The sequence below is a fragment of the Chelonoidis abingdonii genome, chromosome 2 (assembly GCF_003597395.2).
Source record: "Chelonoidis abingdonii isolate Lonesome George chromosome 2, CheloAbing_2.0, whole genome shotgun sequence".
NCBI lineage: Eukaryota > Metazoa > Chordata > Testudines > Testudinidae > Chelonoidis > Chelonoidis abingdonii.
In genome coordinates this window covers 161,345,090-161,364,567 of record NC_133770.1, presented here as the reverse complement: position 1 = coordinate 161,364,567, position 19,478 = coordinate 161,345,090, and the positions used below count along the sequence as shown (strand labels likewise).

Here is a 19,478-nt window from a genome sequence, read left to right as displayed (position 1 = left end):
CTTGATGTTGTAGCCATCTGTAATAGAAACTGGATTGAAGTTGGTTTGTCTCTGCTCTGGAACTAATTTTTATACCACAGCAGCTGGCTTCTGGAATACTGTGCACCCAGACCAGCATGTATCAAGCGCAGAATTTGCTTTCTAATGTCAACCTTCATCTTTCATGTTGTGAAAGAATGAACAGTTTTTGCAGCATGTCAGCCTAAAGGGCAAGTGCTTGTTACAAATGTTAATCCAAGCCATACTGCTTGTTGTCATAACAGATTATCTTCCAACTCTCAAAATCATCAAGGCAAACTTGATATCACATCTCTCATGTTAGACAAATCAGCTGGTTAACAGTCAATTTGCTAACCACAGGATGATATAAGTATATTCACTTTAAAACGTTTATCTTCAGAGCTTCCTTGGCAAGCTAGCCTGGAGTATTTCCCTGGCCCTAGTAAGGCTGTTGTGGCACTTTGCTATTGGTCTGTTCCTCAATGACACTATTCAAAGCAAGCTTGTGAAACTTTTTTCAGATCCCAGAGGGTTTTGAGTTTTTCTTGTCTGGGGCTTTTTCATTTCTTCTAGCATCTATATCACATGAATATAACACATACTCAGAAGTTGGATTTTCCCCCCATACTAAAACATTAGGCTCTAACTAATATTCAACACTTTTGATATAATGGTCAGCAAGGATTTAATGATCTCCAGTTTAGGTTGCAGATGGGACATCTGTAGAGATGCTGTCCATCTGTTTGTGCTTAGCTGCTCTGAAAAAGAATGCTCTTGCTTTGCTTTCTGTTGACAGGGAGGAAGGAAGGAAAAGCTGCCCCCACCCAATGCAAAGTTGGTTTCAGCTGAATGAGATCTCATCTGTCAGTTCTCCAGCTCAAGCCTAATATAGAGAAATGTGTGCTGTGGCTTTTCCCCCACTGGTGGAGTTGGCCAAGATAAGATCTGATGCTGCTTATGGAACTAGGTTGCTTTTAAAGTTCTACTTGAAATCAACTTTTTGGGTTTATTTTAATATGGGTGAACTTGAGTGCATTTTTAAATGAGGATATTAATACAGCAGGCACCACAGAAGCTTGGTGGAATGATGATCATCAATGAGACACACTAGTACTAGGGTATAAAATACATAGGAATGACAGTAGGTCACACTAGTGGATCAGGGGCACTATGTGATGGAAAGCATAGTCAGATATAGTAAAAATCTTAACTGAATCAAAGACAGAATCTCTATGGGTAGAAATTCTATGCTTGAATTGGAATATAGCAGTAGCAATATATTACTAACCACCTGACCAGGATGGTGACCATGATTGTGAAATGTTTAGAGACTAGAGAAGCTACAAAATCAGAAAACCAATAATAATGGGGGATTTCAGCTATCCCCGTATTGAGTGGCAACATGTCACGTCAGGATTGCGATAGAGATAAAATTTCTAGACATCATTTATGACTACTTCTTGTAGCAGCTAGTCCTGGAACCCACAAGGAGAGAGGTAATTCTTGGTTTAGTCCTTAGTGGTGCACGGGATCTGGTCCAAGAGGTGAATGTAGTTGAACCGCTTGGTAATAGCAACCATAAATGTAATTTATATTTAACATCCTTGGGGAAAATACCAAAGAAACCCACTACAAAAGCATTTAACTTAAAAAAGGGGAACACAAAAGTGAAGAAGCTAGTTAAATGGAATTTAAAGGGAACTGTCACCAGAGTGAAATGCCTTTAAGCTGCATGGAACCTTTAAAAAACACTGTAATAGAGGCTCAGGCTATAGGTATACCCCAAATAAAAGAGAGAGCAGGAAGGAGGGGAAAAAAAGCCACCGTGGCTAAACAACTGAGTGTAAAAGGGCGTTAGAGATAAACAGACCTCTTTTAAAAATTGGAAGGCCGATTTGACTGAGAAAAATAGAAAGGAATCATAGAATCATGCACCTGGAAGGGACCTCGAGAGGTCATCTAGTCCAGTCCCCTGCACTCATGGAAGGAGTAACAAACATATGCTCTGGCAAGTCAAATGTAAAAGTATAATTAGGCAGGCCAAAAAAGAATTTGAGGAGCAACTAGTACATCAGGAGCAGGAAACCTGCCAAAGAATCAGTGGGACCACTCAAGGAAGACAAGGCCATTGCAGAGAAGCTCAGTGAATTCTTTGCATTGCTATTCTCTGCAGAGGATGTGAGTGAGACACCCACACCTGAGTCAGTCTTTTTAGGTGGCAAATCTGAGGAGCTGTCCCAGCTTGAGGTGCCAGTAGATGAGGTTTTGGAACAAATTGATAAATTAAACAGTAATAAGTCACCAGAACCAGATGGCATTCACCCAAAAGTTCTGAAGGAACTCGGATACGAAATTGCAGAACTACTAACTGTGGTATGTAACCTATTGCTTAAATCAGCCTCTGTACCAGATGACAGGAAGATAGCTAATGTAATGTTGATTTAAAAAAAAAGGCTCCAAAAGCGATCCTTGAGATTATAGGCTGGTTAACTGAATTTCTGTACTATAGTTTCTACAAATTTGCCTGACCACCTTGTCAGACACTTAGATGAACACAGTATGTTGGGGAAGACTCAACATGGCTTTTGTAAAGGAAAATCATGCCTCACTAATCTATTAGAATTCTTTGAGGGGGGGTCAACAAACTTGTGGACAAGGGTGATCTATTGGATATAGTGTACTTAGACTTTCAGAAGGCCCAATGTCCCTTGCCAAAGGCTATTAAGTAATGTAGGCAGTGTGGGATAAGAGGGAAGGTTCTCTTGTGGATCAGTAACTGGTTCAAAGATAGGAAACCAGAACCACAGCAATTTCAGGGGCCCCTTCCATAAAAAAAAGAAAATTGCAATATTACAGAATTCTGTATTTTCGTGGAGGCCCCTGTGGGGCCCAAGGAAAATTGCCCCACTTGACACCCCCTGCCCACCCCCGGTGCAGCCCTGTAGGAAACACAGGATAGAAATAAATGGTCAGTTTTCACAGTGAAGAGGAGTAAATAGCATGTTCTCCAAGGATCTGTATCAGGGCCAATGCTGTTCAACATATTCATAAATTATGTAGAAAAAAAGGGGTAAACAGTGAAATGGCGAAGTTTGCAGAAGATATGAAATTACTCAAAATAGTTAAGTCCAAAGCTGACTGAGAAGAGTTAACCAGTTTTGTGAGATCCCTTTGTGCCTGGGCAACAAAATGGCAAATGAAATTCACTGTTGATAAAGCAAAGTAATGCACATTGGTAAACACAATCCCAACTGTAAATACAAAGTGACAGAGTCTACATTAGCTGTTACCACCCAAAAAAGAGATCTTGGAGTCATAGTGGATAGTTCTCTGAAAACATCTGCTCAATGTTCAGTAGTGATCAAAAAAGCTAACAATTTAGGAATCATTAGGAAAGGAATAGATAAGACAGAATATCAATGCCACTATATAAATTCATGGTACACCTTGAATACTGGTTGCTCCATCTAAAAAATATTAGAGTTGGGAAAAGAACAGAGAAAAGCAACAAAATTTATTAGGGTTATGGAACAGCTTCCATATGAGAAGAGATTAAAAAGACCAGGACTGTTCGTCTTAGAAAAGAGACTAAGGAGCAGTGTGATAGAGGTCTATATAATCATGAATGGTGTGAATACGGAAGTGTTATTTAACCTTTCACATAACACATGAACTAGGGGTCACCCAATAAAATTATTGGGCAGCAGTTTTAAAACAATCATAAGGAAATATTTCACACAAGACACAGTCAACCTGTGGAACTTGTTGTTGGGGGTGTTGTGAAGGCCAAAACTGTAACTGGGTTCAAAAAAGAATTAAATAAGTTCATGGAGGATAAGTCCATCAATGTCTATTAGCCAAGACAGTCAGGGAGGCAACCTCATGCTCTGGGTGTCCCTACACCTCTGACTGCCAGAAGCTGGGACTGGATGACAAGGGGTAGGTTACTTGATTAATTCCCATGTTCTGTTCATTCCTTTTGAATCATCTGGCACTGGCCACTGTCAGACAGGGTACTGGCCTAGATGGATCACTCATCTGATCCAGTATGGCCATTCTTAGTTGTTCCCAAAAACTCTCACTAAAATCTATAGATGATTAGTGCCCTATAAAAGGTTTTATGACATACCATCTTCTTCCATCTCATTTGTAGTGTGTGCTGTATTTATGGAGTTTAAAGATAAATCATCCCAAAACGCTGTTCCTGCTTCGAGGGAACCATGAATGCAGGCATCTCACAGAATACTTCACCTTTAAACAGGAATGTAAGTATACCCAATTCTCCTCAGTAATTACATAGATGGACTAGCACGACCTGGCCAGGTCAGGGCTCTCAGTCCTCTATTGGGCCTGTCCTGGATGGCCTAGCTGGCTTTGGCAAATGTGTCTGCACTTAGCTGTCCTCTTGTTTCCAATATTCTAGCACATTCGTTTAAATGCTGTTCAATATTTTGAGTTGAACCAATCCTGTGGAGTGCTGAACATACACTAAAGTAGCGTTTGAGTTCTCTTGGTAGAAGGAATATGAATGCAGATAAAAGGAGTACAAGCCCATCTCCTGTGTTACTGACAAATGGTTGCATGCAAAGTCCCCTCCTTCTCCCCAGTTTCTAGACCCAGCACCGTATAATTACTGCCAAGTGACTTTCAGTTCAGTTTGTGCAGCTGGAATTGGTGATTACAGCTGGAACAAAATAAAGGACTCTTCCTAGTGTTTGTACTGGGCGAATCATTACCTCTAAGATAATTTTATTTTAGTTAAATATAGTATTTGTAACTTTTTTTAAAGTATGTGAAACTAGTGCTAGTGAAAGGTCAAGTGGCATGCCAGCACTGGAGACTGATATCCTGTCTCCACACAACAAGCATAGCAGAGGCAGCAGTCGTGTGTGCGTCGACCCTGACCTGAAAGAGTTTTCTCTAGAGGACAAGCGATAGTTCGGTTCTGTAGCTCAGACTGCTGTCAGAGGGGTAAAGTGTGACAGGAACCTACCTGTTTGTTCAGAGATGAGCTGAGAGGCATCAGCTTGCTTCGTGCTGAACACTGAAAAGCCATCTGATGATGGTCATTATTTCTCCCTAGTGAGCTGAGCTGGATTTGAGCCAGTGATCTAGAGGTTAAAGGTTCTGTATTCTGTTCCCAGGATCCCCTGTTGAAAAGCATAATAAAAACTGCCTTTTCTCTTCCTGTACGTAAATGTTTCACTACAGAAGCCGTTTTGAGCCACAGAAATAAGGGAGGGAGAAAACGAAAAATTCAGTAATATCACCCTTTCTCTGTAGATGAAGGTCACTCTTACAGTAACAGTAAGATTTTTCCAAGACATGGTTGTGATAAAACATCACCATCTAAGATGGCTGCCAGACATGAGACCATGTGTACTTTGATGTGATGATCTCCTAATGTGACTACATGGTGTTGTGGGGTCTTACTACTTCAATAGCATCTCATGGGGGACGTTTCTGAATCTGACACCTGGTTGTTAAAGCTTAGTTTCTGCTTTTAAGAAACCCATATTATTTCTGTGACAGTGAAAATCTTCCTAGCCTGTCTGTTAAAACAAGCAGCAAACGACATCAGATTGCAGAGCATTAATGGTTAAACCAGCATACTGCTGCTTAGAACAGCACCTCCTGTTGTATCCATAAAAAGAAATCTAAAACATTGGCTTTTAGAATGCATTTTAATGTGGAGATTGCGGAATGTAACTTTTTTAAAGCCCTTTGGACCAACTCAGCACGCTAAATAAGATAACTTGTTCTTAGTGGCTTCTTTTGGGGGAAGGAACCAGATCACTCTGTGTTCTAATCTGTTCGGGTCTCAGGCAAAAAAGTTTGTGTCAGGTCAGTACTCAGATAGGAACCCTTGAAATAACACAAGTTGCAGGAAACGGTGCTGAAAGTGCACTGAAGGGCTTTTTTCTCTCTGAATCAGTAATGAACTAGTGCTTCAGCATGGTGAGAGAACTGCTACTAATTGAGTGTACCTCTGACATCAGGCTGAGGCGTAAAGCTGAGAACCTGACCATATGTGGACATTAAAGAATATATGCTATTTCTTGTAAGACTTGGTGTGTTAACCCCTGGTATCCTGGTTAAATTCTAGCTCCTTAGTCTCCCCGAGTCTCCCTTGAAGCACTCGTATCCAACGAAACTGCAATTCGTTATCTAAACTGTTACGTGATATTGGTTGTGCCAAGTTAAACTGCTGTTGCAGTTCCTAATGTATAGTCTGCGTAGTAGTTGAAGCTTGTAAGATTCTTTGGGATGATTTGAGATGAAAGGTGCAGTATGAATGTAATATATTTTTGATTTTATTAGTAAACCAAGTTCTTTCTAACCCTTGGCAAATGCTAAGGTGCCTCTTCCAGGAAGTTTTTGCTATGGAGGTTAACATGCACTAGGATAAGTTAATTTCTGAGCTTGAGGGGAGAAGATAAAGTAAAAGTTCCTGATGTGGGCCACGTTGGAAGCCTTTTGGCTTTCAGGGTCATAAAGTATTTTCTAAGACAGCTCCATTAATGTGCTAGAGAAAAGCTTTGCTTAGAATGTCATAGGTGTAGACTGTTTCTGTTTCACCTTCTACATTAGCTTCCTCTGACAATGCTACAGATCAAGGCCTTTGCTGCCAGTTCCTGTAATATGTTAGTCTGAATGCATGAATGATCTGGAATCTTTTCATCCAACTTGATCAATCCACATTGGATAGAAGATAAACCATCTTCTCTCTCTCTCCTGCCTGCTCTCCCTGTCAGGTCGAATCAAATATTCGGAGCGAGTGTATGATGCATGTATGGATACATTTGACTGTCTTCCTCTTGCCGCCCTCCTAAACCAGCAGTTCCTGTGCGTCCATGGAGGACTGTCTCCAGAAATCACATGTCTAGATGACATTAGGAAAGTAAGTAATCTCACTTATCAGTCACACTGACAGTTTTATTGGGCACTTGTATTACTAGGGTTTGATTTTCAGTTGTATACTCTCACAGCCCATCTCTGGTGGACATGAGTTATTGCTTCCTCTGGAGTCTTGGATTGTTGAAGTTTGGTCTTAATAAGGCTTTCTTTGATCCCTTTACCGAAAGGGGTTGACTGCAGTTTAAGCATCAGGTTCGATACCCTCCTGGGAACCCAAGATCCCAGCAGGAACATAACAGCTTTTTTTCTTTCTGAGGTAAAGAAATTGAGTTCCAAGCACTTCAGTGTGCGTGGGCCTTTTGGACAGTATGTTAAAAATCCAAAGCCCTATCTGTTGCATGGACATTACAGCTCCTTAGTCCTTATTATGGAGCGTTCGGTGCACTGGTTAGCAGTCTTTGCACCCCACAGGTGGCTGCTGTAGTTTGATGTTCTTTGTTGGAAAAACATGCTATGCATGTTTGCTATTCTCCCATTTTATCTGCTGTTTCTGATACTCCCCCATGAATCTTGAGACAGCAGCATGGTCTGTAGTTCTGCAGCACAGCTCAAGCTACTTGAAGTGTTTGAGGGTAATAGATCACACACTTTTCTTCCTCTCTCCCACTTCATCCTTAGTTCTCTCATGCAGCCAGAGCTGGTTGACTTCAAGGGTCTGACAGATTGTTCCAAAGTTGGGCCTTCAGTCAGCAAAACTCAGGCTAATTTAAAGGCCTTTGGATTGATTACTAAGACTTGGTTCCTGCTCTTCTTCCTAAATTGCTGCCAGGTAGCGTGTCACTGGCATCGTTTGCATTTTTAAGTCTGCAGTATATTTTTTGTTGTTATAGAGAATTTACTTTTTCTGCCGCCATGTAACAAGTTAATAACATCCTTGATGCTGACTGCATTGAATTTCTGTAGACACTGAGTGTAGGTAACATTCTCTAGTGATTAGACCAGGGAACTTCAAGTCAGATAGTATATGCCAGTTCTCCCACAGTGAAGATCTCTTCTGAATGTTTTGAGGGAGAAGGGGAAAGTAGGCAGGGGCAGAAAGCCAGGCAACTCGTGAGGATCCAAGTGGTGACCACGTGGCTGCCACTCACACCTTGCTCCCCAAAAGATGGAAACAAGAGAAGGGAGGAAGCTCAGATCTGTTGAGTAACCCAGTTTTGGTCTCAGTAAGAGAGGAAGTGTCCAAAGCTCTAATCCTAATTCATTCAAACTAGTCCATCTCCAGAGCTCTTCTGCTTAGGGGCATGTACCTCTTGGTTACAAAGCCACTTAACTGCCACAATTGTCCTCATTTTGTGTGCACCTTCCAGTTAGACAGGTTTAAAGAGCCTCCAGCCTTTGGTCCGATGTGTGACCTACTCTGGTCTGATCCATCAGAGGATTACGGCAATGAGAAGACGCTAGAGCATTTCACTCACAACACTGTTCGAGGCTGTTCCTATTTCTACAGGTAAGCAGAGTTTCAGTGGGGCTCAGATAAACTATGGCTTCTGACTTACCCTGGGTAGTCTTTAAAAGTGAATGGAGAGATGGAGTGAAATCCGATTGTTGTGTTAAATGTGCCCCTACTTACCAGATTCTTGGGCTGTCTGTGTTAGCACAGAAATGCATGAACTTGCTTTAAAGCTGTTTTTTCTCCTATGGGAAATCTACTTGAGTGGTACCTGACTCCCTGAAGCTGCCCCAGGATGTATCACTTGATGAAATCACAAGTATCTAAGGTTGTAATGAGGCTTCTGGTACCTGTTATGGTACTTTTGGAGATAATTTCAGGGACCAGAAGGTATCAAGGGGATTTTAGAAGGAAAGAAATAATTTTAAAAAATAATTTTCTATACTTGATTCCTTGCAACCTGCCTGGTTGGGATTTAGAGTAGGAATCCAGACTGACTACTGTTTCCAATGTGCTTTGTGTTTAATCTTTAAAAGATGGCACTGTACATAGTTGTGGCCTTATTTCAGACGTGCTGGGCGCTTGCAGCTTTCATTGGCTTTGAAGGATGTGACTACACTGCAGCTTGGAGTGAGCTTCCCCGCCTGGGTAGACAGACTTGTGACTGCAGGGCTCTAACTAGCATGCTAAAAATAGCATTGGGAATGTTGCTGCACTGACTGATGCTCACGTTAGCCACCTAAACTTGAAACCAGAGGCTCAGGTGGGTCCGAGCTCGGCGGCTAGTGCAAGTCTCCGCTGGTGTAGTAACATCCATGCTGCTGTTTTTTAGCACGCTAGCTTGAGCCATGCAAGCGTCAGTCTGCCAGCCAGGGTTGGAAGCTCACTCCCAGCTGTAGGGTAGACCTATCTGAAGATGCTCAGCACATCTGAAAGCAGCCCACAACTATGTGTGGTGCTATCATTTGAAGATTAATTGCAAAGCTCATGAGACCATTAATGCTCTGTGTTCTCATTTTTCCTGCCTCCCCAGAGGAGGGAGGATTTTTTTGTCTTTGCTACCTACTAATGTATTTAAAACTCTTCTCTTTAGTTACCCTGCAGTCTGTGAATTTTTGCAAAACAATAGTTTGTTATCTGTAATCCGAGCTCATGAAGCCCAGGATGCTGGGTAAGTGCTACAGTGCTAGGACTGTGCAAGAATGTTTTTTTCAGTTTTTCTACACTTAGCAAGACAAAATTCCAACACCATGCCGTGCCTTCTAGGTACCGAATGTACAGGAAGAGCCAGACGACAGGCTTTCCATCTCTAATCACAATCTTCTCTGCACCAAATTACCTAGATGTGTATAACAACAAGGGTAAGGCAGGCAAGGCCATGTCTCTGCAATTGTTTTGGATGCCAGTTCTCTTTTAATATTAACCCTTAGGAAACCCCCTCCAACTTCCCCCTCCTGTTTTGTTAGCAGTAGCCCCAGTTCACTCCATCCTTCTCATTTGAATGAAACCTCTTCCACTTTCCTAGGTGCAGACACAGCCTGTGAGCCAGAACATGCTAGCCACTGAGCCAACTGCATCATGCTAGCTGCTGTGTGCTGCTACTCCTCTCTTCTAGCCTGGTCTGACCTGCTGATATGATTCTACTCCCACTTATCTAGTTCTCAGCTTTCAGGGGGAGGTGGGTGTCTGGAAAGTGCCAGCTGGGGAAGAAGGTGGAACAGCTCAAAACGGGCTCCTCAAGATCCCTAAAGTTAGTATTACCTTTTATCTGCCACAGTGGTCTGATGGAACCCTAAGAAAACATCTCATCTTCAATGTGATGTGTGCCTGGGATAAGCAAATGTTGAATCCAAAAGAGCTTCATTAAGTGTCAGTTTGACAAAAAGCCTGTAAACTCATAGTGGAGATTGCCACTCTGTGTATGGCTTGACCCTATCCCAACCCATGTGTTGCAGCACCAGTGCACAAAGGAATAAATAAACCATGGAGTTGGTAGCTTTGGTTCTGAATTTCTTTCCTTTAGTCAGTTCAACTTAGGTACTTCAGCATCACATTATTTTCCTTTTTTGGATGATGGCACTGAATGAAAAGTAGCTTTACTATTAGCATTGCAGCTGCATTCAAATTGGCAGCAGATTGTTGTGGCATTGCTTACTGAAGTAACGCACTGTTTCCCTGACATCAGGTCAGTGGGTCCACAGGACACACTATAGCTAGAAGCATTTGACATACGTAAACACAAAGGAGGAGGAAGAAAATTGTTCAGAATAGTCCATGGTGGTTATAAATACAAATAATGGGATGAAAATGAGCACAGGTAAAATTTAGGCTGAGAGCAGGAACTCTTTCCTAAGAGCCTTATCTGTAGGGCAGAAGAATAATCTTGAAGAGGAGTTGGTGGCAATCAGTTTGTTACTCTGGACACAGACCTAGTGTATGCGTCGGAGGCAACAATCTTAAACTGCTTGGCCAAGAGTACTTAATAGGCCTTCACCTCTGATTCTGATATCTGTGGGAATGTCATCTTATACCATGTCATCGGGGGCCCTTACATGAATATTGACGGGCATTGGGAAAAGGAGCATTGCTGTGAATTTAGAACTGCACTGAGGACTAAAAGCTGCTGCGAATCTTGTTTCTAAAACTAAAAGCTAAAGCATTTTTTTAGTCTAAACTGGACTAAGTAGGAAGCTTAAACAAGACTCCTTCTTTCGCACTCTGATCCAGAAATAGCTTAGCTGGCTTTCAGTGTGTCCCCCTCTAAGGTGACAGTTTGCAGGCTGTTACAACTAAACTATCAAGTTATAAGCCCTAGGGGAATGACATACATGCCAGTAATGGCAACTCACCAGTAATGGTGACTGTGCCGCTGTAACATGCAGTTACTGTCCATGTTCATAAACTTTAACCCTTCTGATATTAAATAAGGAGTCAGGGAAACTTTCCACCTATCTTTCTAACCTTAACTTAGGACCAAGAGTTTCTAGTTCATGGTTTCTTTGAGGTGACCGTGTGAGGCTTCTGAGTAGAGTGTACTTTTTCTTTAGAATCTCATTATATTGTCCTGAGCAGCTATTTGGAGGATGAGCTATTGTGAAATGTCTAAAACTTCATGCCCTGTGGTTGATAAACTGAAAATACCACTTAAGCCTCTTAATTCTAGATAAGTAGTAGTTTGGTGTTGCACAAATTGAACTAGTTGTCATTGTGTGATCACTAATGCTCAGTGCTGAACGAACCTAGAGGGAGACGATCTTTGAGCCTCAGAGCTCACCATGCCTGCATACACACGTTCTTGCTCTATTCTTTTTTAGCTGCTGTGCTGAAATATGAAAACAATGTCATGAACATCAGACAGTTCAACTGTTCTCCACACCCCTACTGGCTTCCAAACTTCATGGATGTCTTCACATGGTCTTTACCTTTTGTAGGGGAAAAGGGTAAGAAATAAAGCATTCAGATTTCTGTTTGGCCTAAACAGTGACGGATCATAGCACTGTGTGTGTTAACTGCCCCCTGAGGATAACTAAATATCTGTAAATATCAAATCAAGTGATTATCTAGGAAGTTGTAAATATGTGGTGCAGCTTGGCAGTGTGAAATGGCATTGATAAGTAGTTCAGACTTAACCATGACCTATTGTATAGTAGTAGAACTCTGATGGCTAAAGTTCATCAGATTTTAAGTTTCTTTGGGGAAGAAGGTCTGCTTTGCCATTACCAAGAAGTTAAATAAAATGGTCCCTGTTTCACAATATTTTTGTACTGTGAACCAGCCCTGATTAGGTAATTCCCCCAATTGTGCTGACATCTTCCATGCTACACAAAGAAAGAGATAAATATCATGTAGATACGTGGCCCATCAGAAAAAGCATTCACCGGTCAGGGAGAGGCTTTGATTTCAATTTTAATAAGGTACAGCTGCCTACCCGCCCCCCCCATATTTTGCCAGAAGTCCAGCTTCTTAACAAAGGAGCGCTGTCCTCTCCCAACCAGTCTAGATTCTCATTAAGGGCTTTAGATTTTGGGGATAGCTTAAAGGTCTAAAACGTTTACTCTGTGGAACCAAACGTTGAAATCCCAGACGAGCCAATATTCCCTGAAACAGATGGAGTATTATGCAGTTTTTGTGAGGTAGGGGGAGTGAAGGGGGATTGGGAAGGGATCTTAACTGAGATCGAATCTCTTGTGCATGAAAGCTATGGATACCCCACTCCCTGACCAGTTCCCATGCAGTTGTGCAGCATTCTGTGCAATGCTCAGATTGCACCCACCTCTGTGACAGAGGGTCTCAAGTATCTCATCTAACGTGTTTTGGGATCCTTTGCAATAAAAGATGCTGCAGAATGTAGCTATAAAATATCTATGGGCTCCCTCTTCAAATATGTAAATAATTGATATCATTGGTTCAATTCAGCTCACCCTTCCCCCTTGAGCAGTGTGAGTGCCAGCCCCCTCTAATCTTCCTACCTATTTGTCACTACTTCTTGCAGTCACAGAGATGCTGGTCAACATCCTCAACATATGCTCTGATGATGAGTTGATTTCAGATGGTGATGAAACTTTGGAAGGTAACAACCTTTATTACAAGTTGGGCTGTTAACAGTGGTGAGGGAATGGTTTAAAGCTAAATTAAGAGAGAGTGGCATCCACTTTAGAACTAAATACCAAACTTTGTCCCCTTGCAATCCAGTGACAGTGAAGTGCATAGGGTTGTACTTATTTGTGGCAATGCACTCCTCACTAGATAATCTGAAGAATGATTTCCTGGCATTACCAGGTCATGAGATTATTCCCCAAGTTATTTTTACTACTCAAACCTTACTACCCAATTTACTGGTGCAGACAGTCTTTCTGCTGCTACTCTGCCCTGCTGCATCTAAACTTGAACACTCAAGCACTGGGCCAATTCGTCCTTCCTTTTCATACTAGCTCCAGAAATAGCAGCCAATTATTTGGACCTGATTAGTGATTTTTTTGAAGTGATATGTGAAGGAAGCTGAATGCAGGTGGGGTAATACATAAATGTTGATAAATGGAAAAGTATTGCGAGAAAATAAAATAAATGCGGCGTGGAAGTAGTAGGAGAGGTATAATGTAACAAGGTGCCACTTCTGTCAACAGGTCAAAACTTTTAACCCGCGTCTCCCATTTAATTTCATTTTTTATTTTTATTTTTTTCCGCTCCCTCCCATGAAAATTAAATTTGTTTCTTCTATCTCTGTCTTCATCTCCTTGTTTCTTGGTGTCTCCTCTCCCTGAAGATCACTACATTTCAAGCTATCAGAAAGGTACCCAGCTGGAATTTGCTACAAGCTTAATTCTCACTGCCTGTGCCACCAGATTCCTTGGAGTGGATTTGAATAGCTGACTAGCTGGGGAGGCTCTCCATCCTCCTTTCAGCTTTAACAGAAGCGCTGTGTGTTTTTTAATCCTGCTGCATTCCTCTAGGAACTTGAGAGATGAGGTCACATTTCTATTTGACTTCCTAATGCAGCCACCTAGTGCATGGCAAAACCATTGGTGCATGTTCAATCTCCAGTGTGGCTTGTACTGTTCTAATGTGTGATAGTGCCATTTGAAGAGTCTGCACTGAGAAGAGATGTCTGTCCTATTTTATCGTCAATCATCTTCCATGCTTTTCTCCCAGTGTGTGTAGTAAAAAGGGAGTACACCTGCCTCACTGTGTTTGAGTGAGGGTCAAAGCAGAGTTGCAAGGCTCCAGACAGCCATTCACTGTGTGTGTTTATGCCAGAGGTGGTGATTGTGTGACCATTCTCCCTTCTGCAAGCACAGCCCAGTATTCCAAGGTATTCATCAGCAGTCAGATTTGTCCGTGTTCTGCCTTACCAAGCTGTCTACATGGCTGAGTCATCTGTGGTACATTCTGTGTAATGTGATCTGACGTGTTGAGTAAAGATCTGCTGCTTCAAGCAAGAAGTGTGTGATCCATTCTTCTGGTGGTTCTACTCTTTCCTTAAACTTTTATTCTGTGTGTCTTTTTGTTGGTGTCACCATCCTCGTTTCCTTTCCTACCCCCTCCAAATAGACTGTTTTCTAGAGAACATAGTTATGAATTTGTAATCCATGATTTCTCTTTCCTAGAGCCAGACAGATGCTGCATACTGACATTACCTGTGGCTTTAAAAGGGGGGCAAGAAATCCTTACACAATTTTTTTTCTTTCAAAGCAGGCACAACAGTCCGTAAAGAGATAATCAGGAATAAGATCAGAGCCATTGGGAAGATGGCGCGTGTTTTTTCAGTTCTCCGGTAAGAAGTCAACTTGGGAGTGTTTTGTGTCTGAGCTGAATGTTCAATCTGGGTACTAGGGGTTGCTCCTCTGTCTGACCTGTATGAGTGAAGGTAGTAGTATGCAATCAGGAATCGAGCTGAGAGAAACTGCAAAACTATATCAAAATGGGGGGTCTGGGTTTGGGAAAATTGCTCGCATGTATCTGTGTCTGGTGCTGCAAAGCTGGTGGTCAGTCCTGTTCTTCGGGGACTACAAAAACCTCCGTCCCATCAAAGCAAGCATCCTCATAAACAGAGAAGATTAGACCTATAGTAGAGATCCCTCCAGATCAGAGATGCATTTCATGTAAACAAGGAAGTATTGAGGAAGTGATTGCCTTGATGTTGGCTTTGCTGCATGTCATCCTAGTAAACAGAGCACGTGAGCCTACAAGGTTGTATTAAACTTCCTGGTAGAAAGAGACATCAAATGTAAGCTGTTTGGATCACCTTCAACAGTTTACTGCCAAGATGGTACAGACCTAGGCTTAAGAGTTACCCAAAGGTAAGTATGAGGCATTCCCCTATGAGGGAAGGAATATTTTAGTGAGCATGTCTCTGGCTGTAACCCTCTTGTCTAAATGCTGGCTTTGGTAAGAGTAATCCGTCCTTCTGCATCCTTTTTCTAGAGAGGAGAGTGAGAGCGTGCTGACTCTCAAAGGCCTGACTCCCACAGGTACTCTGCCCCTGGGAGTCCTCTCAGGGGGAAAGCAGACTCTACAGACTGGTGAGTACTTGCGAAATAACCCTAACACTGTGCATGGAGCTCACTGAATCTTCTGCTCCAGTGTTACACATGTACATAGGTGCTTCTCAACATGTGGTTTGGGATGCGTGAGGGAGCCCCCAGCACTTGTTTGGAGGAGTCATGATTCTCTATTTGCCCGATCTGGCGTTCTGCTGAAGCAGAGATGTCATGGAAATATCTGGCCTTCAGGTGCCACCATAAACATTGTGCCAGTTCCTACAGTTCCTCCCCTGCAGCACCATGGGAATGAGGGCAAAGGATTCTCAGGAGGACCATTGTGTGGGATCGTAGGAGGGAAAGGTTGAGAACTCCTGGTATAAAGAGATACAAACTGGGGTGGGGGAAGGGGGTCTTTCCTAAAATACTAGTATAATCTCATGGTCAGTAATGGTAGCAAGGGTTGAGACTGAACAGAATCACGCTTCAAGCATGTGTATCATCTCTTGTTTGTTATAACAACTCTTAAGGGTTGTGCCCCGCGCCCCTTAACATTGTCTCCAGGCAGTCTCTGCTTCAGGTACTCTGCTGCTGCTGTGTACCAATGTACTTGAATAGTATGGTAAACGAGTCTGCTTTTTGGTTCTTTTTATCTCTTTGTTTTCAACCCTAATATTGTGATTCCAGGAGGAGGAAACTTATATTTTTACTCTGAAATAAGTTAGTTCTCTCAAGTCTGTTTTTAATGTTCAAACTTGGCTGTCCCAGTGACTTGATCCATTGGGTTGGGTTAGCTTTCCTGTATGCTTGTTACTTTCTCTGTATTTTTGGCAAGTACGCTTGTTGCTCCCCACCTGGGCTTCCCACCAATCAATCTCAGATTATATTAACGTTCTAAGAGAGGCATTGATCAAACCTCATATGAGTGTTTCAGGCTACAGGAGTGGAGATTGGCTGGTGGTCAGGGAATGAGTTATCATCCTAACATGTGTCCCCAGAGGGAATCCTGTAATCTAGTGTTTTAATCCTTTCCTGCTGCCAGCCCTTGAGTACTGGCATATAATCGGCCTGCTTTCCCTTCCTATCAGCATTGGATGGTTTCCTGATGGCTCTGAAAGAGATTTGTTCTGGGACTGTCTGGCTTTGATTAAATATTTCATGTGTACGTGAAAGGAGAATTGCTGTAGGATCCTTTTGGCTTTGGATGATGTGACATCTTCTCAAGTTTTGTAGGTTTTCTTTGTCCAAGGAGATGTGCGAGTTTACTTTACACTCTATCCAATGTGATTTGTCACACTGATTAAGCTATGGGCATGAGAATAGAGTCAGTGGGTGAGAAAGCAGGTGTTCATCTTGAACATGCTCTGATAACCTTGGGACACAAGGGACTAGAGCCAGGCTTAGTCATGTTTCAGAGTAGCAGCCGTGTTAGTCTGTATCTGCAAAAAGAACAGGAGTACTTGTGGCACCTTAGAGACTAACAAATTTATTTCAGTATAAGCTTTTGTGGGCTACAGCTCACTTCTTCGGATGCACAGAATAGAACATGCAGACAGGAGATATTTATACATACAGAGGACATGAAAAGGTGGAAGTACGCATACCAACTGGAAGAGTCCAATCAATTGAGACGTCTCAATTGATTGGACTCTTCCAGTTGGTATGCATACTTCCACTTCTCATGTCCTCTGTATGTATAAATATCCCTTGCCTGCGTGTTCCATTCTGTGCATCAGTCTCCTGGCTGCATGTTCATTTCCGTGCATCCGAAGAAGTGAGCTGTAGCCCACGAAAGTTTATGCTGAAATAAATTTGTTAGTCCCTTAGTCGTGTAACATTGTTTTATGAAACTCTAGTTTGAAGGGTGATACATGTTTATAGACTGGAGAGGTGCAAACAGGCTTAGGACACAGACATCTGTCTATTGCTTTTTTAGGTTATTCCTCTCCCCAGAACCGCTGCCTCCTCAGAGGTGAGGTGCAATGCAGACTCATCCCAAAGTTTCTAAAGAGCCATGCTTTAACCTGAAGTGAAGGATTTTAGCTTTAAACAGCTTTATAGTGAGCTTTGTGGTTTGATCTAATTGGTCTGCCATCTCTCTCACTATTATGATCATTCCTGCTGCTCTTACCCTGTTCTCCCTCCTCCTCCTTAAGTCTCTGTTGACTTTCCCTCTTCTTCATGACGTCTGAGCTTCTCACCTTCAAGGCAATCCATAACTCCACTGCTACCTGCATCTCCATGCTCAGCTCCTAAGCACCATCCTGCTTCTTATGCCCTCCCCATGCTTCTCTCCTCATCATTCCTTGTCATTCCTTGTCCCTCTTGTCCACTCCTAACTTCATGCTGCCTCCTAACTCCATGCTGCATGCTTGGAACATGCACCGAATGATCTCCTTCAAAGACCACTCTGGAAACCCCTCTGTTCGGTCATGCATTCCACAGATAATGGCCACACCAAGCTGTGAGCATTCGGTGTTGTATTGGATCATCTTCCGCCCTCATTGTCAGGGCAGGGAGGCTGGGCGTTGGTTTGCTCCCCTTCTCACTCTCTGAGCCTTTTACAGATTTTTAATAACATGAGATTAACAAGAGTCAACTAATGATGCTCAAGCCAGAGCTACGATGTTAACAAACAATGCTACCTCTTCCTCACCCTTTGTCCGGAAGGCCGAACACATGACCTGTGCATTATGCCACAAGGATTTAACAATCTTAGGCACTCTCAAGCCTAAAGGAGAAGTAGATTCCAGTCAGAGTCCCTCCATTGAGAATGCCCTGCCACCAAGTGTTCTGACGGGGTTACTAGCACAAGCACATTGGCAATCACAGCAGTTCCAAGGGCGGAGGGAGACATGGCATTGCTGAAATGTTACGGTGTCCTGTCGCTTAGTAACTCTTTGTTGTGGGAGGAGTTGAAGCCGAGTAGGTTTGAAATATCTGCCTGTGTTGTATTCTACTTCAAGACATCAGGAGCTGAACATCCTAGTTACTGTGCTACTCAGCACTCCGCTCCCAGAAAAGGAGCCAACCCCCTTTGTTTCCCCTCCTATCCAAATGCCAACCTGTTGGTTAAGGTCAGTTTCTTTAAGTGACAAGGGCACTTCTGCCACAGGTAGGTTTGTGCACTGTAATCTCCATGAGGCAGTGAGTTCTATCCATGGAACTCTCCTTCCCAAAGCATCACTAAGCTGAAAGCAGTAGCAGATGCTCATTAAAGGTCAGCTTTGCAAACCAATGGAAACATGGCACTCTTCAGTCCAGAAGGTACTAGCTCCATGGGTATCATGGGACACACATGCACCTGGCCCAGGAGGTGCTGAAAGTCCAGCCCTGTTAGTTGCCTTATTACTTTTTTTGGACTCAGCAGTTTGACATGTATGGTGAAGTTCATGCCACTAGGAGGAAGGAGGCTCCCAAACAGCCTGAAGTTTGAATCCTCGGCTGGAAATCCCAGCTGAGTGAAATCCCCTTCCAGCCCTTCTGTCTCTAGCTCCTGTCAGTCCTTCTCTGCCAGCTGATCTTCATCATGGTCCTTACTGGGGCAGGGAGGTTGTGGGTCTCTGTAATGACAGCAATAATGTTAGTTCACTCACTCTTTTCTGTCTTCATTTTTGCATGCCACTGTTCCTCCTGTATTACAGCCACAGTAGAAGCGGTAGAGGCACGGGAAGGTATGGCTAGAATCCTGTGAGAGACTCAATCATGTTTGTCTGCTAATTTTAAGGAGCTTTATCAGCAGTATGAAAGCTTTTTACTCTTGCATCACCAAAGGGATTGGCCCCTTCTGGGAAAGGAAATAAAATATTGGGCTACCTCAGATCTGTCTCAGCCTTGATGTCACAGAGATGAGTTGGGATGCTTAATTTCATAAGACTGGGCTTTTTGGACTGTTGTATTTCTGTAGCAGGATCCCAGACTGAGAATTCTGGTGTCTTATCAAGGTCCTAGTGTTGATTCCTGAAACTTCATCACTGGATGGCTTGTTGCTCAGCTCAGGCCTTTGACAATATGTTTCTGAAGGCTGCAAGAACAGTTGACCAAAACCATATAGGAAATATTTGATTGTATTTATTGCTATCCTGTCTCCTTGGGATCTGATCTCAGCCTTTGCCTTCCCTTTGGGTGGAGTGAGCACAGTGTGGAGAGGCAATACCCTCTCTGCAGTTACATACCAGAGTAATGAAATTACT

The 19,478-nt window shown here is 42.7% G+C and overlaps 1 protein-coding gene across 7 annotated transcripts in view; it reads left to right on the top strand.

Moving 5' to 3' along the window:
* PPP3CC (protein phosphatase 3 catalytic subunit gamma) overlaps positions 1-19,478 on the top strand; it is a 52,412-nt gene that overhangs the window by 26,969 nt on the left and 5,965 nt on the right. Inside the window, exons 4-14 of one of the 7 annotated variants that reach the window (XM_032800883.2) lie at positions 4,154-4,265; positions 6,756-6,901; positions 8,226-8,365; positions 9,402-9,479; positions 9,575-9,669; positions 11,623-11,748; positions 12,801-12,878; positions 13,572-13,598; positions 14,501-14,579; positions 15,230-15,327; positions 18,930-18,959. In XM_032800883.2, the coding sequence (XP_032656774.1) occupies positions 4,154-4,265; positions 6,756-6,901; positions 8,226-8,365; positions 9,402-9,479; positions 9,575-9,669; positions 11,623-11,748; positions 12,801-12,878; positions 13,572-13,598; positions 14,501-14,579; positions 15,230-15,327; positions 18,930-18,959 (1,009 nt within the window). Of the gene's footprint in view, positions 1-4,153; positions 4,266-6,755; positions 6,902-8,225; positions 8,366-9,401; positions 9,480-9,574; positions 9,670-11,622; positions 11,749-12,800; positions 12,879-13,571; positions 13,599-14,497; positions 14,580-15,229; positions 15,328-18,929; positions 18,960-19,478 lie in introns of all 7 variants that reach the window. The other 6 variants (XM_032800882.2, XM_032800884.2, XM_032800886.2 and 3 more) reach the window with 6 other exon arrangements.